This window comes from Nesoenas mayeri (assembly GCF_963082525.1).
Source record: "Nesoenas mayeri genome assembly, chromosome: 9".
NCBI classification, from domain to species: Eukaryota; Metazoa; Chordata; class Aves; order Columbiformes; family Columbidae; genus Nesoenas; species Nesoenas mayeri.
Window position 1 is genome coordinate 19,005,587 of NC_137557.1, and position 18,338 is coordinate 19,023,924.

At 39.1% G+C, this 18,338-nt stretch overlaps 1 protein-coding gene across 1 annotated transcript in view; it reads left to right on the forward strand.

Annotated features, from left to right (window-relative positions):
• The window catches only part of UGGT1 (UDP-glucose glycoprotein glucosyltransferase 1), a 40,363-nt gene extending 22,268 nt beyond the window's left edge, over window positions 1-18,095 (forward strand). Inside the window, exons 21-42 of the mRNA XM_080349983.1 lie at window positions 11-109; window positions 1,380-1,403; window positions 1,920-2,014; window positions 2,308-2,514; window positions 3,140-3,271; window positions 4,193-4,323; window positions 5,924-6,019; window positions 6,334-6,436; window positions 6,845-6,924; window positions 7,386-7,575; window positions 8,618-8,776; window positions 10,541-10,626; window positions 10,932-11,016; window positions 11,663-11,751; window positions 12,079-12,183; window positions 12,781-12,865; window positions 14,154-14,336; window positions 15,501-15,661; window positions 16,151-16,265; window positions 16,900-17,016; window positions 17,354-17,513; window positions 17,964-18,095. Coding sequence (XP_080206109.1) covers window positions 11-109; window positions 1,380-1,403; window positions 1,920-2,014; window positions 2,308-2,514; window positions 3,140-3,271; window positions 4,193-4,323; window positions 5,924-6,019; window positions 6,334-6,436; window positions 6,845-6,924; window positions 7,386-7,575; window positions 8,618-8,776; window positions 10,541-10,626; window positions 10,932-11,016; window positions 11,663-11,751; window positions 12,079-12,183; window positions 12,781-12,865; window positions 14,154-14,336; window positions 15,501-15,661; window positions 16,151-16,265; window positions 16,900-17,016; window positions 17,354-17,513; window positions 17,964-17,989 — 2,528 coding nt within the window. The 3' untranslated portion in view covers window positions 17,990-18,095. The remainder of the gene's footprint in view (window positions 1-10; window positions 110-1,379; window positions 1,404-1,919; window positions 2,015-2,307; window positions 2,515-3,139; window positions 3,272-4,192; window positions 4,324-5,923; window positions 6,020-6,333; window positions 6,437-6,844; window positions 6,925-7,385; window positions 7,576-8,617; window positions 8,777-10,540; window positions 10,627-10,931; window positions 11,017-11,662; window positions 11,752-12,078; window positions 12,184-12,780; window positions 12,866-14,153; window positions 14,337-15,500; window positions 15,662-16,150; window positions 16,266-16,899; window positions 17,017-17,353; window positions 17,514-17,963) is intronic.
• Window positions 18,096-18,338: the final 243 nt, after the last annotated feature.

Consider the following 18,338-nt stretch of genomic DNA (forward strand, 5'->3'; position numbering starts at 1 on the left):
TGTTCCCCAGATAACTTTTACGTGGATGACTTTGCTCGATTTACCACATTGGATACCAAAGATAAGACAGCTGCTGTCGCAAACAGCATGACCTACTTAACAAAGAAAGGTAATGTCTGCAGTGGATTGTGAACCCAGATCTAATCTTACGTGTGTTTCCAAGCATCAATACACGCACTGAGCCTTGTTCAGGCCTGTGGGTAATGGTCCAATCTAGGTGTTAATAAAGATGTTTTTATAAGGCATGACATCTACACAGAACAAGAACCTTCCCCTCTTTAAACCCGGCCTTCAATGAACAATGAATTCCCACCCAACCTGCTCTTGCTATATCGCAAATGACCACCACATGCAGCTCTGACACCAATTAGAAAATACAAAAGGGGTTCTAGCTCTCTGCCTTATAATTCAGAATTACTAAAAATTACATGGATTTGGAAGAAAATTGTTATTTCCCATTCTATAAACTGTTTTAATTGCTGCTGCGTATGTACAGCTTTTTCAATGATACTATTGTTTTATTACAGTTGCACATAAAGTTAGCATTAAAAGTCAGCTGTTCCTCTCAGTGTACAAAAAGGATGCACAGACATAATACAGAGCTTGACCCAGCCTGTTGTACATCTGTTTCAGTTTGAGCCAATTCCTCTTGTTCCCGTCTGTCGTCTCTACTAGACTCTCGCAAGTTTCCCCAGCACTATCTCCATCCACTGCCACCTGCCTGCACCACCTTAAACGTCCCCAAAGCTCCTTCTGTCTCCTATTTGCCCTTGGTTCATATTCAGTCACTCAGATCTGAAGAAGTTTCTTGTTTTCCCCATGTAGTGGTGTATTACTTAAACCTGCACCTCCGCATGCTCATTTGAAAGTGTGCATTGATTTGCAATCCCGTGGCCTGGCAATTTCGGGTCGCTGTCTCTTCTGTCACTAGGATATTTAATAATTGGTATCTGAGCACAGTAATGCTGTAGCATGTTTATCTTCTAAAATAATAGAAAAGTTATACATATTGCCAGCTCAGCAACAGTACTGAAACAGCACTGTCATGCCACTATTTAAAGAGGGAAGATAACAGAATTGGTTAACATCCAGGTCATGATGGCATGGCAGTTCTTGGAAATGGTCTTCAGAATAATGCCTTCATGGTCTGGTAATGAAACTCTTAATATCTAGTATAATTAGGGCTGTAGCATGAAAATAAACCATCAGTCTATTTGAAAGGAAGAACAAGTCAAAGCTTATTCTAATAAAACCATCACAAATTTGTTGCTTGTTGAACGTGAATTTTGGTGATTCAGTTATGCCCAGTACACATTGAGATTACTATAAATTATTAATGTCTCTCTCCTTTCCTCCTTTCCTTTCTGCTTTTTGACCAGGAATGTCTTCCAAGGAGATCTATGGTAACTCATGCTTTAGCATTTCATATGTTGTTGTGCTGGGCATTTTCTGGTTCCTTTACAACAATGGCTTTAGAAGAGCAGGAAACTGAGGCAGCTGTTTAAGTGCATGTTTGCTTCAGCACTTTCTTCTCTATACAAAACTGATTTTGTGAACTAACAGCTTCAGTATGAAGAAGCGATAATGTCTGTACTCTAGTTGTCTGTAAGTTACTTATAGGTTCCTTTATAATTTCTAAATTTAAAGCAAACAAACAAAAAAATCCAGCTCAGAAAGTGGTGCATGCTGTTCCATGTGGGTTTTCAGAATGAGGTAAATGAAAGCTAATATAATACCAATACTATTATTCTCGTCTTGCCAGACTTCATAACTTAGCTTCATCTGTATCTTCCCTATGTAATTTTCCTTTTTTTGAATTGCATGTGCATTGTATTTCTCCTCCAAATGAGGAAAAACTGAAGCTTCCCTTCCTTCCCTTCACCTTTAAATTTTTCCCGCTCTTGTTTTTTTGATTGCAGATGATTCCTTTGTTAGACCAGTTACTTTTTGGATTGTTGGTGATTTTGATAAACCTTCGGGGAGGCAATTGTTGTATGATGCAATTAAACACCTGGTAGGTACTGTTTTCATTTGAACGGGTTGGCAGGGCTAATAAAGCAGTAGGTAGAGGCTTGCAAAACACGGATTGCGCCTTTTCACATTGTATGACCTGGGGAGATTTGGTCTCCCTGCACGGTTGCTAATTTCCAGCCTCGATATTAAGTTAGTTCATCTTTTTAACCTTGTGCTGTTACTTACCTGATTTGGAATCTGGTTTTCTGTTGAAGAAATACAAAGCTTTTGCTTTTGCATTTACAACACACCTGAAATCTAAAACTTTCCTAATGCATGTTTTGTTAAACACAGAAATCCAGCAATAATGTTCGAATTAGCATGATCAATAATCCTAGTGAAGATCCAAACAGCAAGAATACACTTGTTGCTAAAGCCATATGGGCAGCTCTACAGACACAAACATCAAATAATGCCAAGAACTTCGTCACCAAAATGGCAAAAGAAGAAAATGCAAAGGCACTAGAGGCAGGAGCTGACATCTTGGAATTTGCTGTTGGGGTAAGTTGGTACTTACAAAGGTGGGATACTTTGCTTGTTCCTCTAATTAATTTTTGGGGGTAGTATGTTCATATGCAAAAGATGCAGTAACAATCGACAGTAATACTTGGGTTTGGCGCTGGTTTTGGTTTTTTGCTCTGAAAGGTAAACTTACCTAAACAGAACAGTCTATCTAAAAATAAAGTAAATCCTCATACACATCAAAGCTACTTAACTTTGAAAAGTCAAAAGGAATGCAGATTCAGGGATCTATCTGAGTGAGTCACTTGTTTCTTGGGGGTTGGAAGAGAACTATAATCTCTTTAAAAAGCTGAGGAAAAAAATTATCTTTCTCAAAGTAGGTTTAAAAAAGTTGGGCAATTATCACGTAACAACAGAAGAATGGAACAACTGGAAAAGCAGCAACAATTACGAGGGCTGTGGCTCTTCACATGGTAAATTGTGATAATGTCTGAAGGCGACAGGCAAAAACCAGGTTTAAGACCACAAAGAAAAGGGACCTGGGGCTAAACTTTAGTGATATATAAAGATGTTAGTGAATGCAAACAAAAAAGGTGCATTTTAAAAAAGTGTGCACGGGTATACTTTTCTTCCCATTTTAATGTCAAGTATGCTTTTCTTTCAGGGTATGAATACCAATATTTTCAAAGAAGCCTTTGAATCTCCCAAAGTGGATTTTATTCTGTCCCATACTATATATTGCAGAGACGTTCTGAAGCTGAAGAAGGGGCAGAGGGCTGTGATCAGCAACGGAAGGGTGAGATCAATCAGCAGACAGTGAAAGGGATGTTCCTCATGTGGTAAAGAAGCCGAGCTGGAGCAGCAGAGTCCAGGGATCAGACACAGGGTCTCAGCAGTCTCTAGGACACTTCCAGTTAGATTTATTCTGACCCACACTGACTTTTTCTTGGTACTGTATGCAGTTAGTTATTCGTGTTTTGTACAAACTCAGATTGCTCAAGGACAGAGTTCCTTTCATGGTGGAAATCAATTGAGTCCAACAGTGGAAAGAGATGAAACACTTGCATGGTGATGCTGCCTCAGTTCATGGGGCAAAATGCTGCTGTATCTGGTCTGTTCCACCAGCTCTTTTTACAAGAGCCACTTAGATTAGGCAAATTATCTTATAATAGTATTTAACTGCAAATAATGAAGCCTAGCTGTGTACAGCATTCAGTTTTCTTTTGTCATCTGTTTGCTCGTTAGAAAAAAAATGAGCAAGTTCCAGGGGTACTATATACTTTAATGGGTTAAATATTTTAAGCAATGAGTTATAGTATTCATTTCTCTCATTTCCAAAAGAGAAAGAATTGTCTAGGTAGCTTTTAGGCTTCTGCAGTCTAGACTGAGATTTGCTGAAGTTTTGCTGGACTACTGGCATTGGTGTAGTGTTCTATTGCTCCTTCGAGATGCAGCATTGCATGTGTAATTTAATATGCCTCATTTTTGCAAACCAAGCACTCAGTGAAAATTTTAAGCATTTATTTTAATGCCGTAGTCTGAGACTCTTGGCTCTTAGTAGCTAGAATTATATTTTAAACTCTGCTGCCACTGACGTTAATATCAGCCCAAACAGTTGATACTCACTGAGACTGGGCTGGAGTATTTATTTAAGATATCTTTGAATTTTGCTTCAGTGTAGTCTTACCTAATAATGCTGATTCCACTTTCTTTGTAGATTATTGGCCCATTAGAGGATGGTGAGATGTTCAATCAGGATGATTTCCATCTCCTTGAGAACATCATACTAAAGACATCAGGACAGAAAATCAAATCTCAGATTCAGCAGCTGGGATTTGAAGAAGATCTGTAAGTAAAGATGAAGAGGCTTACAAAAAAGTGGTGGTACTCTTGATAATGAGATTATCTTTCTGCTCTTCTAAATGGAAAAGAAGCCTCACTTTTCATTAATATTAAGGCCATCAGACTTCTTGTGGGTTTTTCCCTCAGCTAAATCTTAACTGACACACTGTTTTAAACCATTTACCCCCAATATGTCAGGGTTTCCTAACTTGTATGTAAGGTTACTACGGTATTGATTTAAAAGCAGGAAGAAGGGAAGAAAATGAGATGGTGGAGTATGCTTTCTGAATCTGTTTGCAGTTCAGCTAACTTCAGCCTATCCATATAAAAATTACTTTAGTAATATATTTCACGGTCAGTGCTATGGAATCATGTAAATTACTTTTAACTTTTGAAAGAGAAACAGCAGGAAAAGAGGTAGAGATAAGACAACAAAAATCATAGTTGTAGATAATTATTGCAAAAAATATATATAGATGTGAGTTAATCAAAAGAAAGTTTTCTTCAGGTTCACAAGAACTGAAGTCCATGAACATGTGTTTGTGTGTTGGAGCTTATTCATAGCTAAGACAATAGTTTCTCTCATTTTTAGCATGATATTTTTCCATGATGCTGCTTGTCTGTTAAAGGCTGCTCAAGTAAGTTAAGCATGAGGTCTTTTGTGCAGAAATCTTGTGTGATTCTGAATCCTAAAAAGACAGATTTTACCAGCATTCCAAACACTTTTGCATCCATTGCAGTGTTGGGAATCAAAAGAGAAATATGGGTGATAGGGTGGAGGAAGAGGGCATAGTTTGAACATAGGCCGGTTTTAGACAGAGCAGTGTTTTTGTCGGTTTAAATGCTGCCAAAGTTTTTTGAAAGCTTTTGAAATTACCTACTGCACTGGAAAACACTGTAGAACTGAGCAGGCTTCACCAGGTTTGTGTTGTTGGTATGAACAACTTAAACAGCTGTCACTATAAATCTATGAGACTTCCTTAATTCACGACAAGCTGACAGACCTGTAAGTTACAGTACTGCATCTTGGCACAGCTATGATGTACGAATCAATTTGCATTGAACTTTCAAGAGGCTTTACATTTTCAAGATTAAATATATTCTTAAAATACTAGACTTAAAATTTATGGGAATAATAAAAAGGAAGCAGCTGTCAGAAGTAGTTGTCTGATAATGACAGGACCCCTCTCTGAACACTTTCTCCACGTACAGGATTGCTTCCTTGTTCTTAGAGCTGCAGTGTGACGTGGGGAGACTGCTGTGAAACAAGGGTCCGATCTGAATCGCTTACAGGTCCAGGAGAGGCTCATGAAGTTCCGGAATGCAGAGCCTGTAGCATGGCTGAGTCCTAAAATACCAGCTGTTCTGTATTTGTTACACAGTTAAACCCTTTGGTACCCTCAGTAATAAGGCTGCAACCTGTTTAATGACATATTAACCCTTAAATATGCTTAATTCTTCAGAGATTATGTAGAGAGGTAGTAAAAGTGTTAGTTTGTGTATCTGAATTCAGTCTGTCTTCCTGCCTTTTGCTGCTAACTGGCAAAAATGTGATAAGTACCTGCATTTTCTGAGTAATTGTAAATATATATATCTATTTTTTCAGTGCAAGTGACTTGGTAATGAAAGTGGATGCTCTTCTTTCTGCTCAACCAAAAGGAGAGGCAAGGATTGAATATCATTTCTTTGAAGAACGATACAGGTATAGGATTGCTGGCATTTGCTGAGCAATATGCTTTTCCTTATCTTTTCATGTTCCCACAAGGGGCATTTAATTTAAAAAAAAATCCAGGTAGCAGTAGGGAAGTCTCCAATAGTTTTCATGGCACAGTGAGATTCCAGAAATTAATTTTGTCTACCTATCTCTATATATGTCTACATGTACTTTTTTCTCTATTTAGTTTCAGAAGGCATATAGCATTTAGGAAGTCATTTGACTTCAGAATAAGATAGATAGTGTTTTTCCTATGTTTATCCATATGTTTTATACTTTAAATTATTTTTTCTTCTGTTTAGTGCAGTTAAACTGAGATCAAAAGAAGGGGAGACATACTTTGATGTTGTGGCTATTGTTGATCCTGTGACCAGAGATGCCCAGAGACTTGCTCCGTTACTTCTGGTATAGATACAATGGCAATTTCAAAAAGTTGTCTCAGTTCTGCAATTTTGGGATGTTTGTCTTCCTTCTTGACTGGGTGGTGACCAATGGCATTCTATCAGTATATCTGAGCTGCACAATACGTTTATTAGGGGAAAAATTAATTACACTATACTACACACTAACAAGATCATGCTTAGGTATCACCTAGATAGCTTCTAACCTCCCTATTTTAATGGTTTAGTTTACAATGACTCTGTCCTTGAGGAAGAAAAGAGCACCTGCAAGGTGAGGGAGCAGGTAACTGCTCTTAAAACCACAAATTAAAGGGAGGATTGAGAATGAGCCTTCTTGAGGTCCTGTCTATAAAAACAGTGGTGAGCTTGACTAGTTAGCATTTTAAGGGATGTCTTTTTCTCATTACTTTAGGTTTTGAACCAATTGATAAATATGAACTTAAGAGTCTTCATGAACTGCCAGTCCAAACTTTCTGACATGCCACTAAAAAGGTAAGCAATACCATGCCAGGGTTAAAAACCTGTTGGAATGTGCAAGCCCAGAAACATGCTCAAATGTTCTACAGAACGTTTCCCTTAACTGCTTTAAGCTTGTTTATAAAATAGCACAATCTCCCACAGAGAATCTGGGGATTTGTGGATAGCATAAGGATTACAAGTTGGCCGCATTTTTAATTACATAAATTAAATAACTTAATAATCTTAATGGTGGAGTCTTGTGCATTATGGTTGGTCTTTCAAGATGAAAATTCTGACCTGTTCTAAGGTCAATACAACCTGTGTTGCTTTGGACAAAGCCTCCTATATGCAAGAGGGAATAAACATTTTCTGTCAGGCTTCTTGGAGACACTGAAGGTCTGGGAAAGCTGATGCTGTCAGCAACTTCAATGAGAGTAAAATATTTGCAAAGTTTGGCAGAAACATGTTCTAACATTTTCTTTCTGAAATTTCAGCTTTTATCGCTATGTTTTGGAACCAGAGATTTTGTTCACAGCAGATAATAACTTTGCTCCGGGACCAATTGCCAAGTTTTTGGATATGCCCCAGTCTCCACTGTTCACTTTGAACCTAAATACTCCAGAGAGCTGGATGGTGGAATCTGTCAGAACCCCCTATGACCTGGATAATATTTACTTACAGGAGGTAAGAGAAATCATTGTGTTCCTATTACTACATTTAAATGATGGTGCCGTAATGGAGAGAGAGGACACAGCTTGATGCAAGCAAAATGTCAACTTTATTGTAATTTCTAACATATTTTATACCTATCCTAAACAGCACGTCACACGCTGATTGGTTTGTTATTCTTGCTAGATACCTACTGATTGGCTAACGTTTGTTTAGGCAGTTGCTATCTTGATTAATGCACTCTCCTTAGTGTAGCAGCAGCAGCAATTCCTTCTTGACAACCTTAGTAACTCTTAATTCTTATCTACACAAAGGGTTTAGCACATCCTGTCTTTAAGTACTGTTTCTGTTTTTCGTCACCAGGGTCTGTGACCAACAAGCTCCAGCACGTTTCCTTTTATCAACTGATAAGTGCTGGGAGTTTTGCTGATGCCAGCCAAATCCTGTCCCACATGATGGTGGTTTTCCAGGGATTATTTCTCTAAGGGGAAAGAAGTGTAGAATAAAAAAATGCTAATAATCATAGAACTATAGATATTATTTGCAGAGCCCTAAATGTTTTCTAGGAGGGATGCAGATAAACTTGAGCTCACTGACAGTAAGACTGCTGTTCTCAATTACTCCTGGATGCCTGAACCACAGGCTGAAAAATACTGTAGGCTTGAAGCAGATCCTATAGATGCTTTGTATGTAACATTCTGGAGTGTGCTGAGCTAGAAACAGTCATACACTTCTTATGAGATGCCAGACCAATCACTTACTTGACTATGTTCTCCAATGTTAAAAAAATAAAATTGTAAAACAGAGCAACAGTCCTTCCCTTTTCTTATCCTAGCAGTTTCCCAGTTGAGATTCCACTCTTTTTGGTCAGGGACACTCTTAACAATATATGTATGGAGTTCATCGCTGGAAGGAGCTGAGCTCTTTGAGACTTTCTAGGTATTTGTTCAATAAAATTACTCTGGTAAAAATAAAGTGTTATTTAATTACTATGGCTATTTTGAAGAGTTATTGAATCACTAGAGCTAATGCTGAATTCAGCAGTATCTCCTTACAGGTGGATAATGTTGTGGCTGCAGAATATGAACTGGAGTACCTGCTGCTGGAAGGACACTGCTATGATATTACTACGGGACAGCCACCTCGGGGGCTCCAGTTTACACTGGGAACTTCAACCAATCCTGTCATCGTTGATACCATTGTTATGGCCAACTTGGTAAGGGTTCGATTGGAACTGGCACCAAATTCCTGGTCCTACAGTCAGCACAACCACTTGCATAAGCCATGGAATATTTTTGAGTACGTGGGCTATGGATATGTGGTGTTACTTACACTCCACAGTTGCTTGCAAATAGCTCAGAATCGCATCATTCCAAACATGGATGTCAAAAACCTTGCAGTGTACTTATTTCTCTTACCTTTTTCAAGGTGTACTCCTGTCCCTTCAGCTTGCTCAGAAAAGTCTTCTGGAATATCTTAAAACAATGCCAGTATTCTTAAGCAATCTCTTTGCCGGGAAGATCAGACAGTTCTGTTTTTTCTAGACAGAGTGTTCCTTAGATCATCCACTCTGGTCCTGTACACCTCAGGTGGGCACTTGTCCTGTTTTGGGACCCATTTCTGCAGGAGATCTGTGGAACAAATGCAGAGAGTGAGCAGGAATAATTGACATTCTAGAAAACACAGGAAGTGTGGAGAATGCGAATTGCTTAATTTAGTTGAGAAAAGGTGACAGAAATCCAAGTATATGATTGTTGCCTGCAGCTGCCTTTATAAAGTAGCTGTGTAAGGGATCGGTCTGATTTCAGTGTCCACCCTGGGCAACGAGGGAGGCAATGGACTGACATTATGGCAAGGGAAGTTGGCCAATGCAATATTTTCTTGATAACTAATGTTAGTGAAAAGCTGGAATAAATTGGGTTTTGGGATTTTTAAACGTGTTAAAGAAAAAGCAAGGAAAAATATTCTCTGATGCCAAATATTTGTTTTTCAATTCTTACACTAATTTTCTATTTCTCTGCACCTTTTCTTAGCCAAAGTACATCCTATAAGGATGTCATATTTCTTATTGTAGAAAGGAAGATGACCATTATCTTATGATCACATTGTGTGTGTATATGTTAAGGGGTAAAGTTAATAGCTTGGAGGGGTCTTTTTTTTCAAGTTAGTGAAACCAAGGTGTGTGTACCACAGTTTAACAAGGCTGTGTCTGTGAATCCTCTTCCTCAGGTCAATGTCCGTACTGGGAAGGGGTATGAGAGGCCAGGAACGTGCCCTTTGCTTCTTTTTTCTTTTCTTTTAAAGCACACTGGTTCACATACGGAACTGCATGCATTTGGGGTCATGCTACAAAACTGGACAGGACACTGAAACATCACTACAAATGTTTATATCTTCTATTGGTGCAATTACCTAAATCACAGAAGAAAATATTCGTATCTAGAACCTGAAACTTCAACAAGACTTGTATACAATATTTGAATTTCACATTGCATTTTAAGTTCTGTAGAAGAGAGCGAGCTTGTAACATATGAATAATATTGCTGTTTCCAGTCTGTAGAGCTGCAAAGTTGATTTAGATTTTGTTTTGTAGGCGGACTTGTTGCATGCTGCTGTGTAGTAACCAACGAGTATTTTGAAATTCACTCTGTCCTTCATGAAAGCAAGCTTCTGCAGGAAAAAAACATGGGGGGTGGCTGCACTGTTGTGATCAGGACACGCTGAATACTTACTCTCATCTAATGTAGAATGCTAGACCTATTCATACTCCTGTCTCTTATGGAAAAAACAACAATTCTGAATGGAACTTCTTGAGTTTTTCTCGTGTTCTCTGGGTTTTAAGGCCATAAGGTTATGTTAATGAGCTGTCTTACAGATAACTATTTTCAGATATAAAATGGTTGGTCAAAATAAGATGGCTTAAAAGCTGTTCTACATTTGCATTTTCTGGAAACCAACAAATATTCTTTTTGCTTTACAGGGTTACTTCCAGTTAAAAGCCAATCCTGGTGCATGGACTCTAAGACTGAGAAAGGGCAGATCTGAGGATATCTACAGAATCTACAGGTAGATTCAGTCTTTCTCTTGTGAAACTTTTGAAACAGGCAGGCATTGTCCTATGTGAATCTAACCGTTCCCTTGCCAAAGTGTAGTGAACTGAACAGCAAATTACATTTCATACCAAACATATTTATGTGAGATGAAATAAATTAATTCATTTAAATACCTGTATGGTCAAATACATGTATTTGTTACTTTGTCACATATCTCAAACCTGGCTAAGGCTTAATACCATGTAGAAAAATGTGTAGAAGAAACAAGGAACATATTGCTGCTTTGCGGTAAAGGTTCGTATTTTACTGTATTTTCAGCCATGATGGCACAGACTCTCCACCTGAAGCCAGCGAAGTTATTGTTGTTCTCAACAACTTCAAGAGCAAAATTATTAAAGTGAAGGTGAGTTTAAAAACTGGAGTTCCTTTTTAAAAACACTGTTTGACCAATAGTGGGGAAGAAGCTTTGATTAAGGCCTGATGATCCCTTCTTACAAGCAAATTAGTAATTTACTGTCTCTTCGCGTAGCCCATCAGATAATGACATAGCTCAAAAGTTTAAGGAGGATCACTGATAGATAAGTGATGGTTGTAACACATCTGGTTCACACTTCATCACATGATTTACTTGCAGAGTAATTCTGGGATGTTCTCCTGATCTGCTGCCTTGTATAGACTCCATCTGCTTTGGAGTCTCAGTGGCCAACTGTATCTCTTGGAAACAGAAACTGGTGGAGGTGTTGTGGTTTTTGCGGGGGGGTTTGGTTGGTTTCTTTGAGGGTTTTTCTTTGCCAGTCTCCATCATCAAGGATGGTCACTGAACACTTCTAGAACTATCTAGACTAACATGCCTTTGTCTGCAAACAGCTTTGAATCCTTTCTGAAAATGTGCGTCCACTACTGAGCTGTTCCGCCAGTCAGCTTGGGTTACCTGCCAGCTCACTGGGTGTAATTCAAGTGGATATGAACAGAGCCAGTGTCAAAATAGTGTGCCATTACTGTTGCCCAATATGTGGTTCTGCTCACTAAAACAATGTTATGCTTTACAGGTTCAGAAAAAGCTAGATATGATGAATGAAGATCTACTAAGTGATGGTACCAGTGAGAATGAATCTGGATTTTGGGAATCTCTCAAATGGTAAAACTAATTCAATGATAACCTGCAAGTCTCTTGAAACTAGAAAGCTATTTGCTGATGCTGTTAGATCTGCAATTTTCCACAGCCATCTATGAAGCCTACTTGAATTTAGAGCTATCTTTCATAGGAGCTCTCTGCTTCTAGAGAACAGGGTTACTGCTTTGCATGTGTTTACCTTCCCTGACTCCCAGTGCTACTCAGGAGCGCGAAAATACGATTCATTTCCAGGAGCTGCCTCTCAGCCAGCCAGCTGTCAATCAAATCAGTGGTCCTGTATCGCTGGGCCTTACTGTCTTGTCCTTTATGTAAACACATTCATCTTTTCAGGGGATTCACAGGAGGACAAAAGAATGAAGATGTGAAACAGGATAAAGATGATGTACTAAATATATTCTCTGTGGCTTCAGGACACCTATATGAAAGATTCCTACGGTTAGTTCAGAATTTATAATCTGGGGGTCTCAAATGGCAGAGGTTCCCTGCTTTCCACAAGGAAAAAGGTTCAAATTGGCAAGAATATTAAAAAACCCCAAACTTTTTCAACAATTCAGAAGTCCTCTAGATTTTACATCTACCGTATTATAGGAACTTTTGTCTGCATAGCATTCATACATTCAAAATAGACTTAGTTTAATAGAAGATATGTTGCTGTCCTAGAATTTTCTCACTACAGTATAACCAAGTAAAGATGTGTTGTTTAAGAAGTTATAGAATAAGTGCTGGTTGCTTTGGAAAAGAACCTGAACTTCCGTTCTCAAAGGACTGTGAAAGCCAATAGGTTGTATATGCTCTGACTTGTTAAAGTACATAGATTTTGGGGGGATTATTAATTTTTGTAGCTAAAATTAAGCCATTTGCAGTAGGCTGTACCTACCCACTTTTTGTTTATGTGTGAAGATCAGTTATCTGACACATAAACGCAGTTAGTCTAATAATGTAAACCAGCAATTTGTAATCTGTTATGCAGCTGATCTCTCTTGGGTGGCAGTTGTTCTGGTAAATACCTTTTATTTTCCTTTGTTTTGATAGGATAATGATGTTGTCTGTGCTGAAACATACTAAGACTCCTTTAAAGTTTTGGTTTCTGAAGAACTACTTATCACCTACCTTCAAGGTTTGTTACTAATTAGAAATGCATTCTACCATGGGGAAAAGTAAAAAAGAAAAGCACAAACAAAACACAACAACACCAACACCACGCAAACTTGTGCATCATATTACTTTGTAAACGTATGTACAGTTGCCTGTCTGTATACCTTCTATTTTGACAAAGCACCAAGTTGGTATAAGCTGGTGGTTCTGCTTAGAAAGCTTTGAGAAATAACAGACAGGTAGACAGTAGAGTCGGGCTGAAGGTAAATATTTAAGAGAGAAGCATGTATCAGTTAAATCATACTTGAAAGAATCTAGAATTTCTTTGGTGACTTGCATGAAAAAGATGGAGATTTTAAGATGAAATTCAGAGCTATAAACTTATGTCTAATACAAAAAGGGCTGAAAGATTACAGGAAAAAACTACCAGAGAAGCAACACCTCTGACTAGGAATGGAGGGAGCTTTTTAAAAGGAGACATTAAACCCATGTTTTCAGAGTGACTAGAGCATGGTAAAGAGTGATGTGCGCCCTAAATGAGTATACCTGGAAATACTTATCAACTATATGTCATACATTATAAAAGAAATAGCAGGATTCAAAACAGAACCCAGAGGTAAATGGTTGTGAAAACTTTCAGGAATTTGCATCTTTTAACATTTAATATTAGGAAGTGGCATTTCTCAGAGAATCCTACCTGTTCCACAGGAGCTCAAGGGGAAATAGTTGGCAGCGTCCTGTTGGTGCAGCCACAGGCTGTGCTGTGACCCGGCTGTTCTCAGTCACCTCTTGGTGGTACAACAACGCGCTCCCTGTTCCTCCCCTGGCTACACCTGTGTGTACACCCAGTGACACAGGAAGCCTCACCAATGAGAATGTCAACTGATTTGACACTGGGCCAAATATTTCTCCCAGTTCTCTCATTTTATTATTCTCATTTATGCTGCTTTGTACAGCCCTAAATAATAATTCTCCCATCTGCAAAATTTTACTATTTGAATAATGCATTCTTTTAAAACTGATCTGTGGATCACTCTAAAACAGCTTATGAGTAATTGTGTGGGGAAAAATGCCAAAATATTTAGTTGTCTTATGATAACTGGCTTTACAATTTGTACTCATTGTTCAGTTTGGGGTTATGTCTTTGTTTGAAGTAACAATGAAACTGTAGTTATTCCTTGTGCTCTCTCATTTTCTTATGTTCTGAGCTTTATTATAGGACTGAAATCTATCTCTGGTAATGCACTTTTCTTTTTCCTGCAGAGGAACAAAGACTGAGATAAGCTACTTTTTTCCCCCTCCCTCTGCAGGAGTTCATCCCATACATGGCAGAGAAGTACAATTTCCAGTATGAGCTTGTCCAGTATAAATGGCCACGCTGGCTTCATCAGCAAACAGAGAAACAGCGGATCATCTGGGGCTACAAGATCCTCTTTCTAGATGTGCTCTTCCCATTAGCTGTTGATAAAATCCTGTTTGTGGATGCTGATCAGGTAAAACAGAGGTTGCAATTACTTGATCTTTTCCTTTTTTCTTTTTCTCTTTTCTCTAAGAATAGTATGTTCTTGAATACAATTTCTGTATTATTGGAAAGGTTGCAAGCCTGAGCCCTTCCCAGGCACAACTGAAGGTTGATGCTGTAACTACAGCATCCTTCAGTAAAGGGCTGGTTTTTCTGCCTGTTCCCACAAAGATCAGTTTTGTTCACCTTTTACTTTGTCTGGTTCCTTGTTCACTTGTTATCCCAGCTAGTTTGCCAAATAGATCCTTGTTTCACCCTTCCAGCTCTGTCTGTTCTCCCAGCCTGCAGACCACTTACCACACGTGGTATTGTCCTCAGTCACCAAGCACTGTCCGCCTCCCACCCCTGCGTTTAACGTGCCCCAATCTGGGTGGCTTTCAGAGGTGTGAGAAGGCAAATCCCTTGTGCATGAAGCCATGTCCTGCTGCAAGCAAACAGTGTCTGTAAGGTTCGTATGTGCTTACTGCCTGAACAGTTTGAAAATGCAGTGAGAACTGCCAAAATACGCCTTCAGAAACGTAAATGAAACTGAGAGGTATCAACACATGAGTTTAAAATGCTTTAGGTGTTTTGGCACATGTGTATATGATCCTGCATCAGTTAAAACCATTTCAACTTCTGCTACAGTATCACCCAAGATAAATTTCCAGCTATGCTGTTCTCATTGTAGACAGGTTTTGCTCTGCTTATAAAAGAGACAGTAAAGCATTTTTTTCTCACTGGAGTGGTATTTTTAGAGTAGTACTACTGCCATATCATGTGTCAAAAAGACATTAGAAAGCCTTCCTCCCTGAAGGCTGTGCAAACTTTCAAGAGGGAAGGATGCAAAGCATCGCAGTAGTGTCCATGTATACTGAAAATTCTTGCTGCTTATTAAGCAAGAATTTGGCACTTCAGCTGTCAAACCAACCTCTATCAGCTTATTTTAAGCTCTGTTGTAGTTGCTCCAGCTCTAAGGGCAGGAGAGACACCACCTTTTATGCTATGTTTTGTACTATACATACATAACGCAAAAGACTGCAGATGTAATTCCTCCTTTAACTGCTCCGTTTGAATTAATTCCTGACCAGCATTTAGAAATAACCAAGACATTACAGGCTTCTACAAATAAAAATAAAATGTCCTTTCCCTTCAGATTGTGCGCACAGATCTAAAGGAATTAAGAGATTTCAATCTAGATGGTGCTCCTTATGGATATACGCCATTCTGTGACAGCCGAAGAGAAATGGATGGCTACAGGTTCTGGAAATCAGGATACTGGGCAAGCCATTTAGCTGGAAGAAAATACCACATCAGGTACTGAAGAATTCAGTTTTTTCAAAACAGAGGGGGGAAACTTTTGCTACTACTTAGAATTAGAAAACCAGCTGCGGTGGACAACACTGCAGTGAACCACTTTTTGCTTACTGTGCCTCTTTAAGGTTCCTTTGCCTATGGTCCATGTGAAGCACTAGGGACACTGAAGGTACTTTCAGTATGCTACACCTTTTACAGATGAAAAACTGAAGTGTTAAAAGAAGTGATAGCTAACCAGACATCTTCACTTGTTAGTAACAAGTGTGGGAAGAAAGGACTGCATGACAGCAAAGCTAAGATAGAGTTGATGACCTTTTTTTTTTGGACGTGCCATGACTTTCTTAGAACTGCTTTCCTGCATTGTATCAGATAATGGGATGTACTTTCACCAAGGGATTGTTTTAGCATATTGTATCTCGGGGTCTGCTGGGGCTGCAGTAAGTTACCTGTCAATCAAATGTCGTTACTAACTGCATCATCCCCACGTAGTGCTCTGTACGTTGTGGATCTAAAGAAGTTCAGAAAGATAGCAGCCGGAGATCGACTCAGAGGACAATACCAGGGTCTCAGCCAGGATCCTAACAGTCTGTCCAACCTTGATCAGGTGTGTTTTTATTGTGTTGGTTTTGTTCTTCTGGGCTATGACAGCAGGTTGGGACCTCTCCTTTCCTGGCCAAACTTCAATCACAGCCAGATGCCACTGGCAGTCAAATGAGGCAGCTGTTGATAGCATCAAACATGACTGGTGGGTGGAAACAACACCCTTCCCTTAAATGTCTTTAGACTATGCAGTTTTCAGTATACTTCAAAACAAATACATAACACAACTGGTTACCTGTTTCTTGAACTATCCAGCTGAGTGCTTTACTGTGCACTGACTTCATAACATGAGATAAAGCTTGTACTGTTGCAGATAGGAAAAATAATACAATGGTTCTAATCAATTAAGCACAGTCTTCCAAACTGGTCCAGTACAGGTTTGATTCTGGATTCATATTACCGCTTCAATACTGTTTGCTAAAGAACTAATGTTCAACAAAAGATTAATGGTTGTAGCATGCAGGTTTTTTCCAAAGGACTCTGTTTGGAATGCAGTGAAAAGCTGAATCATCACTTTTTATTTGCACTGGAAAGAAAACCCTACAAAAGTTAAACTTCTTAACAGTATCTGGTTGCGGGGGGTTTCTCCCACCCTGCACCCTGTGGAAACTGCTACTAACTCTTATCCTTCACAACAGGATTTGCCAAACAACATGATCCACCAGGTGCCAATTAAATCACTCCCACAGGAGTGGCTGTGGTGTGAAACATGGTGCGATGATTCCTCAAAGAAGAGAGCAAAAACCATTGATCTCGTAAGTGCGGTACAGCCCCCTCATTCTTATGTAACAGTGAAAAAGAGTGACCAATTGTAGAGGCACTTCCCTACCTCAGATCTGGGCACCTCATCCTGCATTATTACTTAAATGTTTTCAGCACGTCAGGTTTTTTGTTTAGTTTCTACATTTCTCTCAGCTGGAGCAGTGGCATTATTATGAATTAAGAAAGAGACTACACTGTACTCTAGCGATAATACAGGCATGTATTGTTCATCACCAGATGAACTCAACCAGGGGGAAGCACACCTCCATTCAGTAAATAAACCTTTTTTACTCATTAAGTGTCTTAACAGTTTGTATGTTTTGTTTGCAGTGTAATAACCCAATGACCAAAGAGCCTAAGTTGCAAGCAGCAATGCGTATAGTTCCAGAATGGCAGGAGTATGATCAAGAAATCAAACTGCTCTATAGTCTTTTCCAGAAAGAAAAAGAAACAGGAACACCAGCTGAGATGCCAGGACAACACACACATGGTAAATCTTCCTGACTATTCCTCTACTTTGTGATATTCTTCTTACCAGTTGAGACTGGGCTTAAGTTGCATCCTCCTTCACTGTAAGCTTGCACCATGCCAAGGCTTGCACAGAGGATCTGTTACATCATCTGTGTATTTTAATGGCACAGAAAGGCCTTGCTGAGTGAGGCTGGTGTAAATTAACCTGATTCTAAACCTTAGAGAGCTATACTGCACACTTTTTCCAGTTCTGTTAAAGACCCTTGCTGTTCCCACAATCTCATGAGCTTGGCCTTATCTTAATCCCTAACTAAAGCGCCGCTATTCACAATGGGCCTGAAGTGTTCTTAAGTCACTGGTAACCTTGCAAAGAACAAGTCTTTGAGGTTTATATATTAATTTTCAAACCAATCTGCTAATTGAGGCAGCTGGCAATGGAGTGCTCATTTTTCTCTCTCCTCTTCTACAGATCCAGCAGCACATGTGGAATTATGATCCGTGGAGAAACATTCAAGTTAGACTGTTTCATAGACAATTTTTATATTGAAAGCTAGTTTTTTTTTCCGGTATGTCTGCAAAACTGCTGAATAATTGAATGGGATGATGTATGCATTTTTATTACTTGCCTTTGGGTTAATTTCTGCATATGAAATAGGATCTGGATTGCTGGAATTAGCATTATGGTTTTTTGCACCTGTGGTGGAGATGAAAGAGCCCATGATGGAATTTAGCATTTCAGAAACAAAACTTCAGGATCCACTGGAAGAGCCGCAGCCTGTTCCTTCAGCTGTTGCTGCCTCCACCACTGATGAAGATCCTGTTAGGCTCCGATCTGACTCGAGAG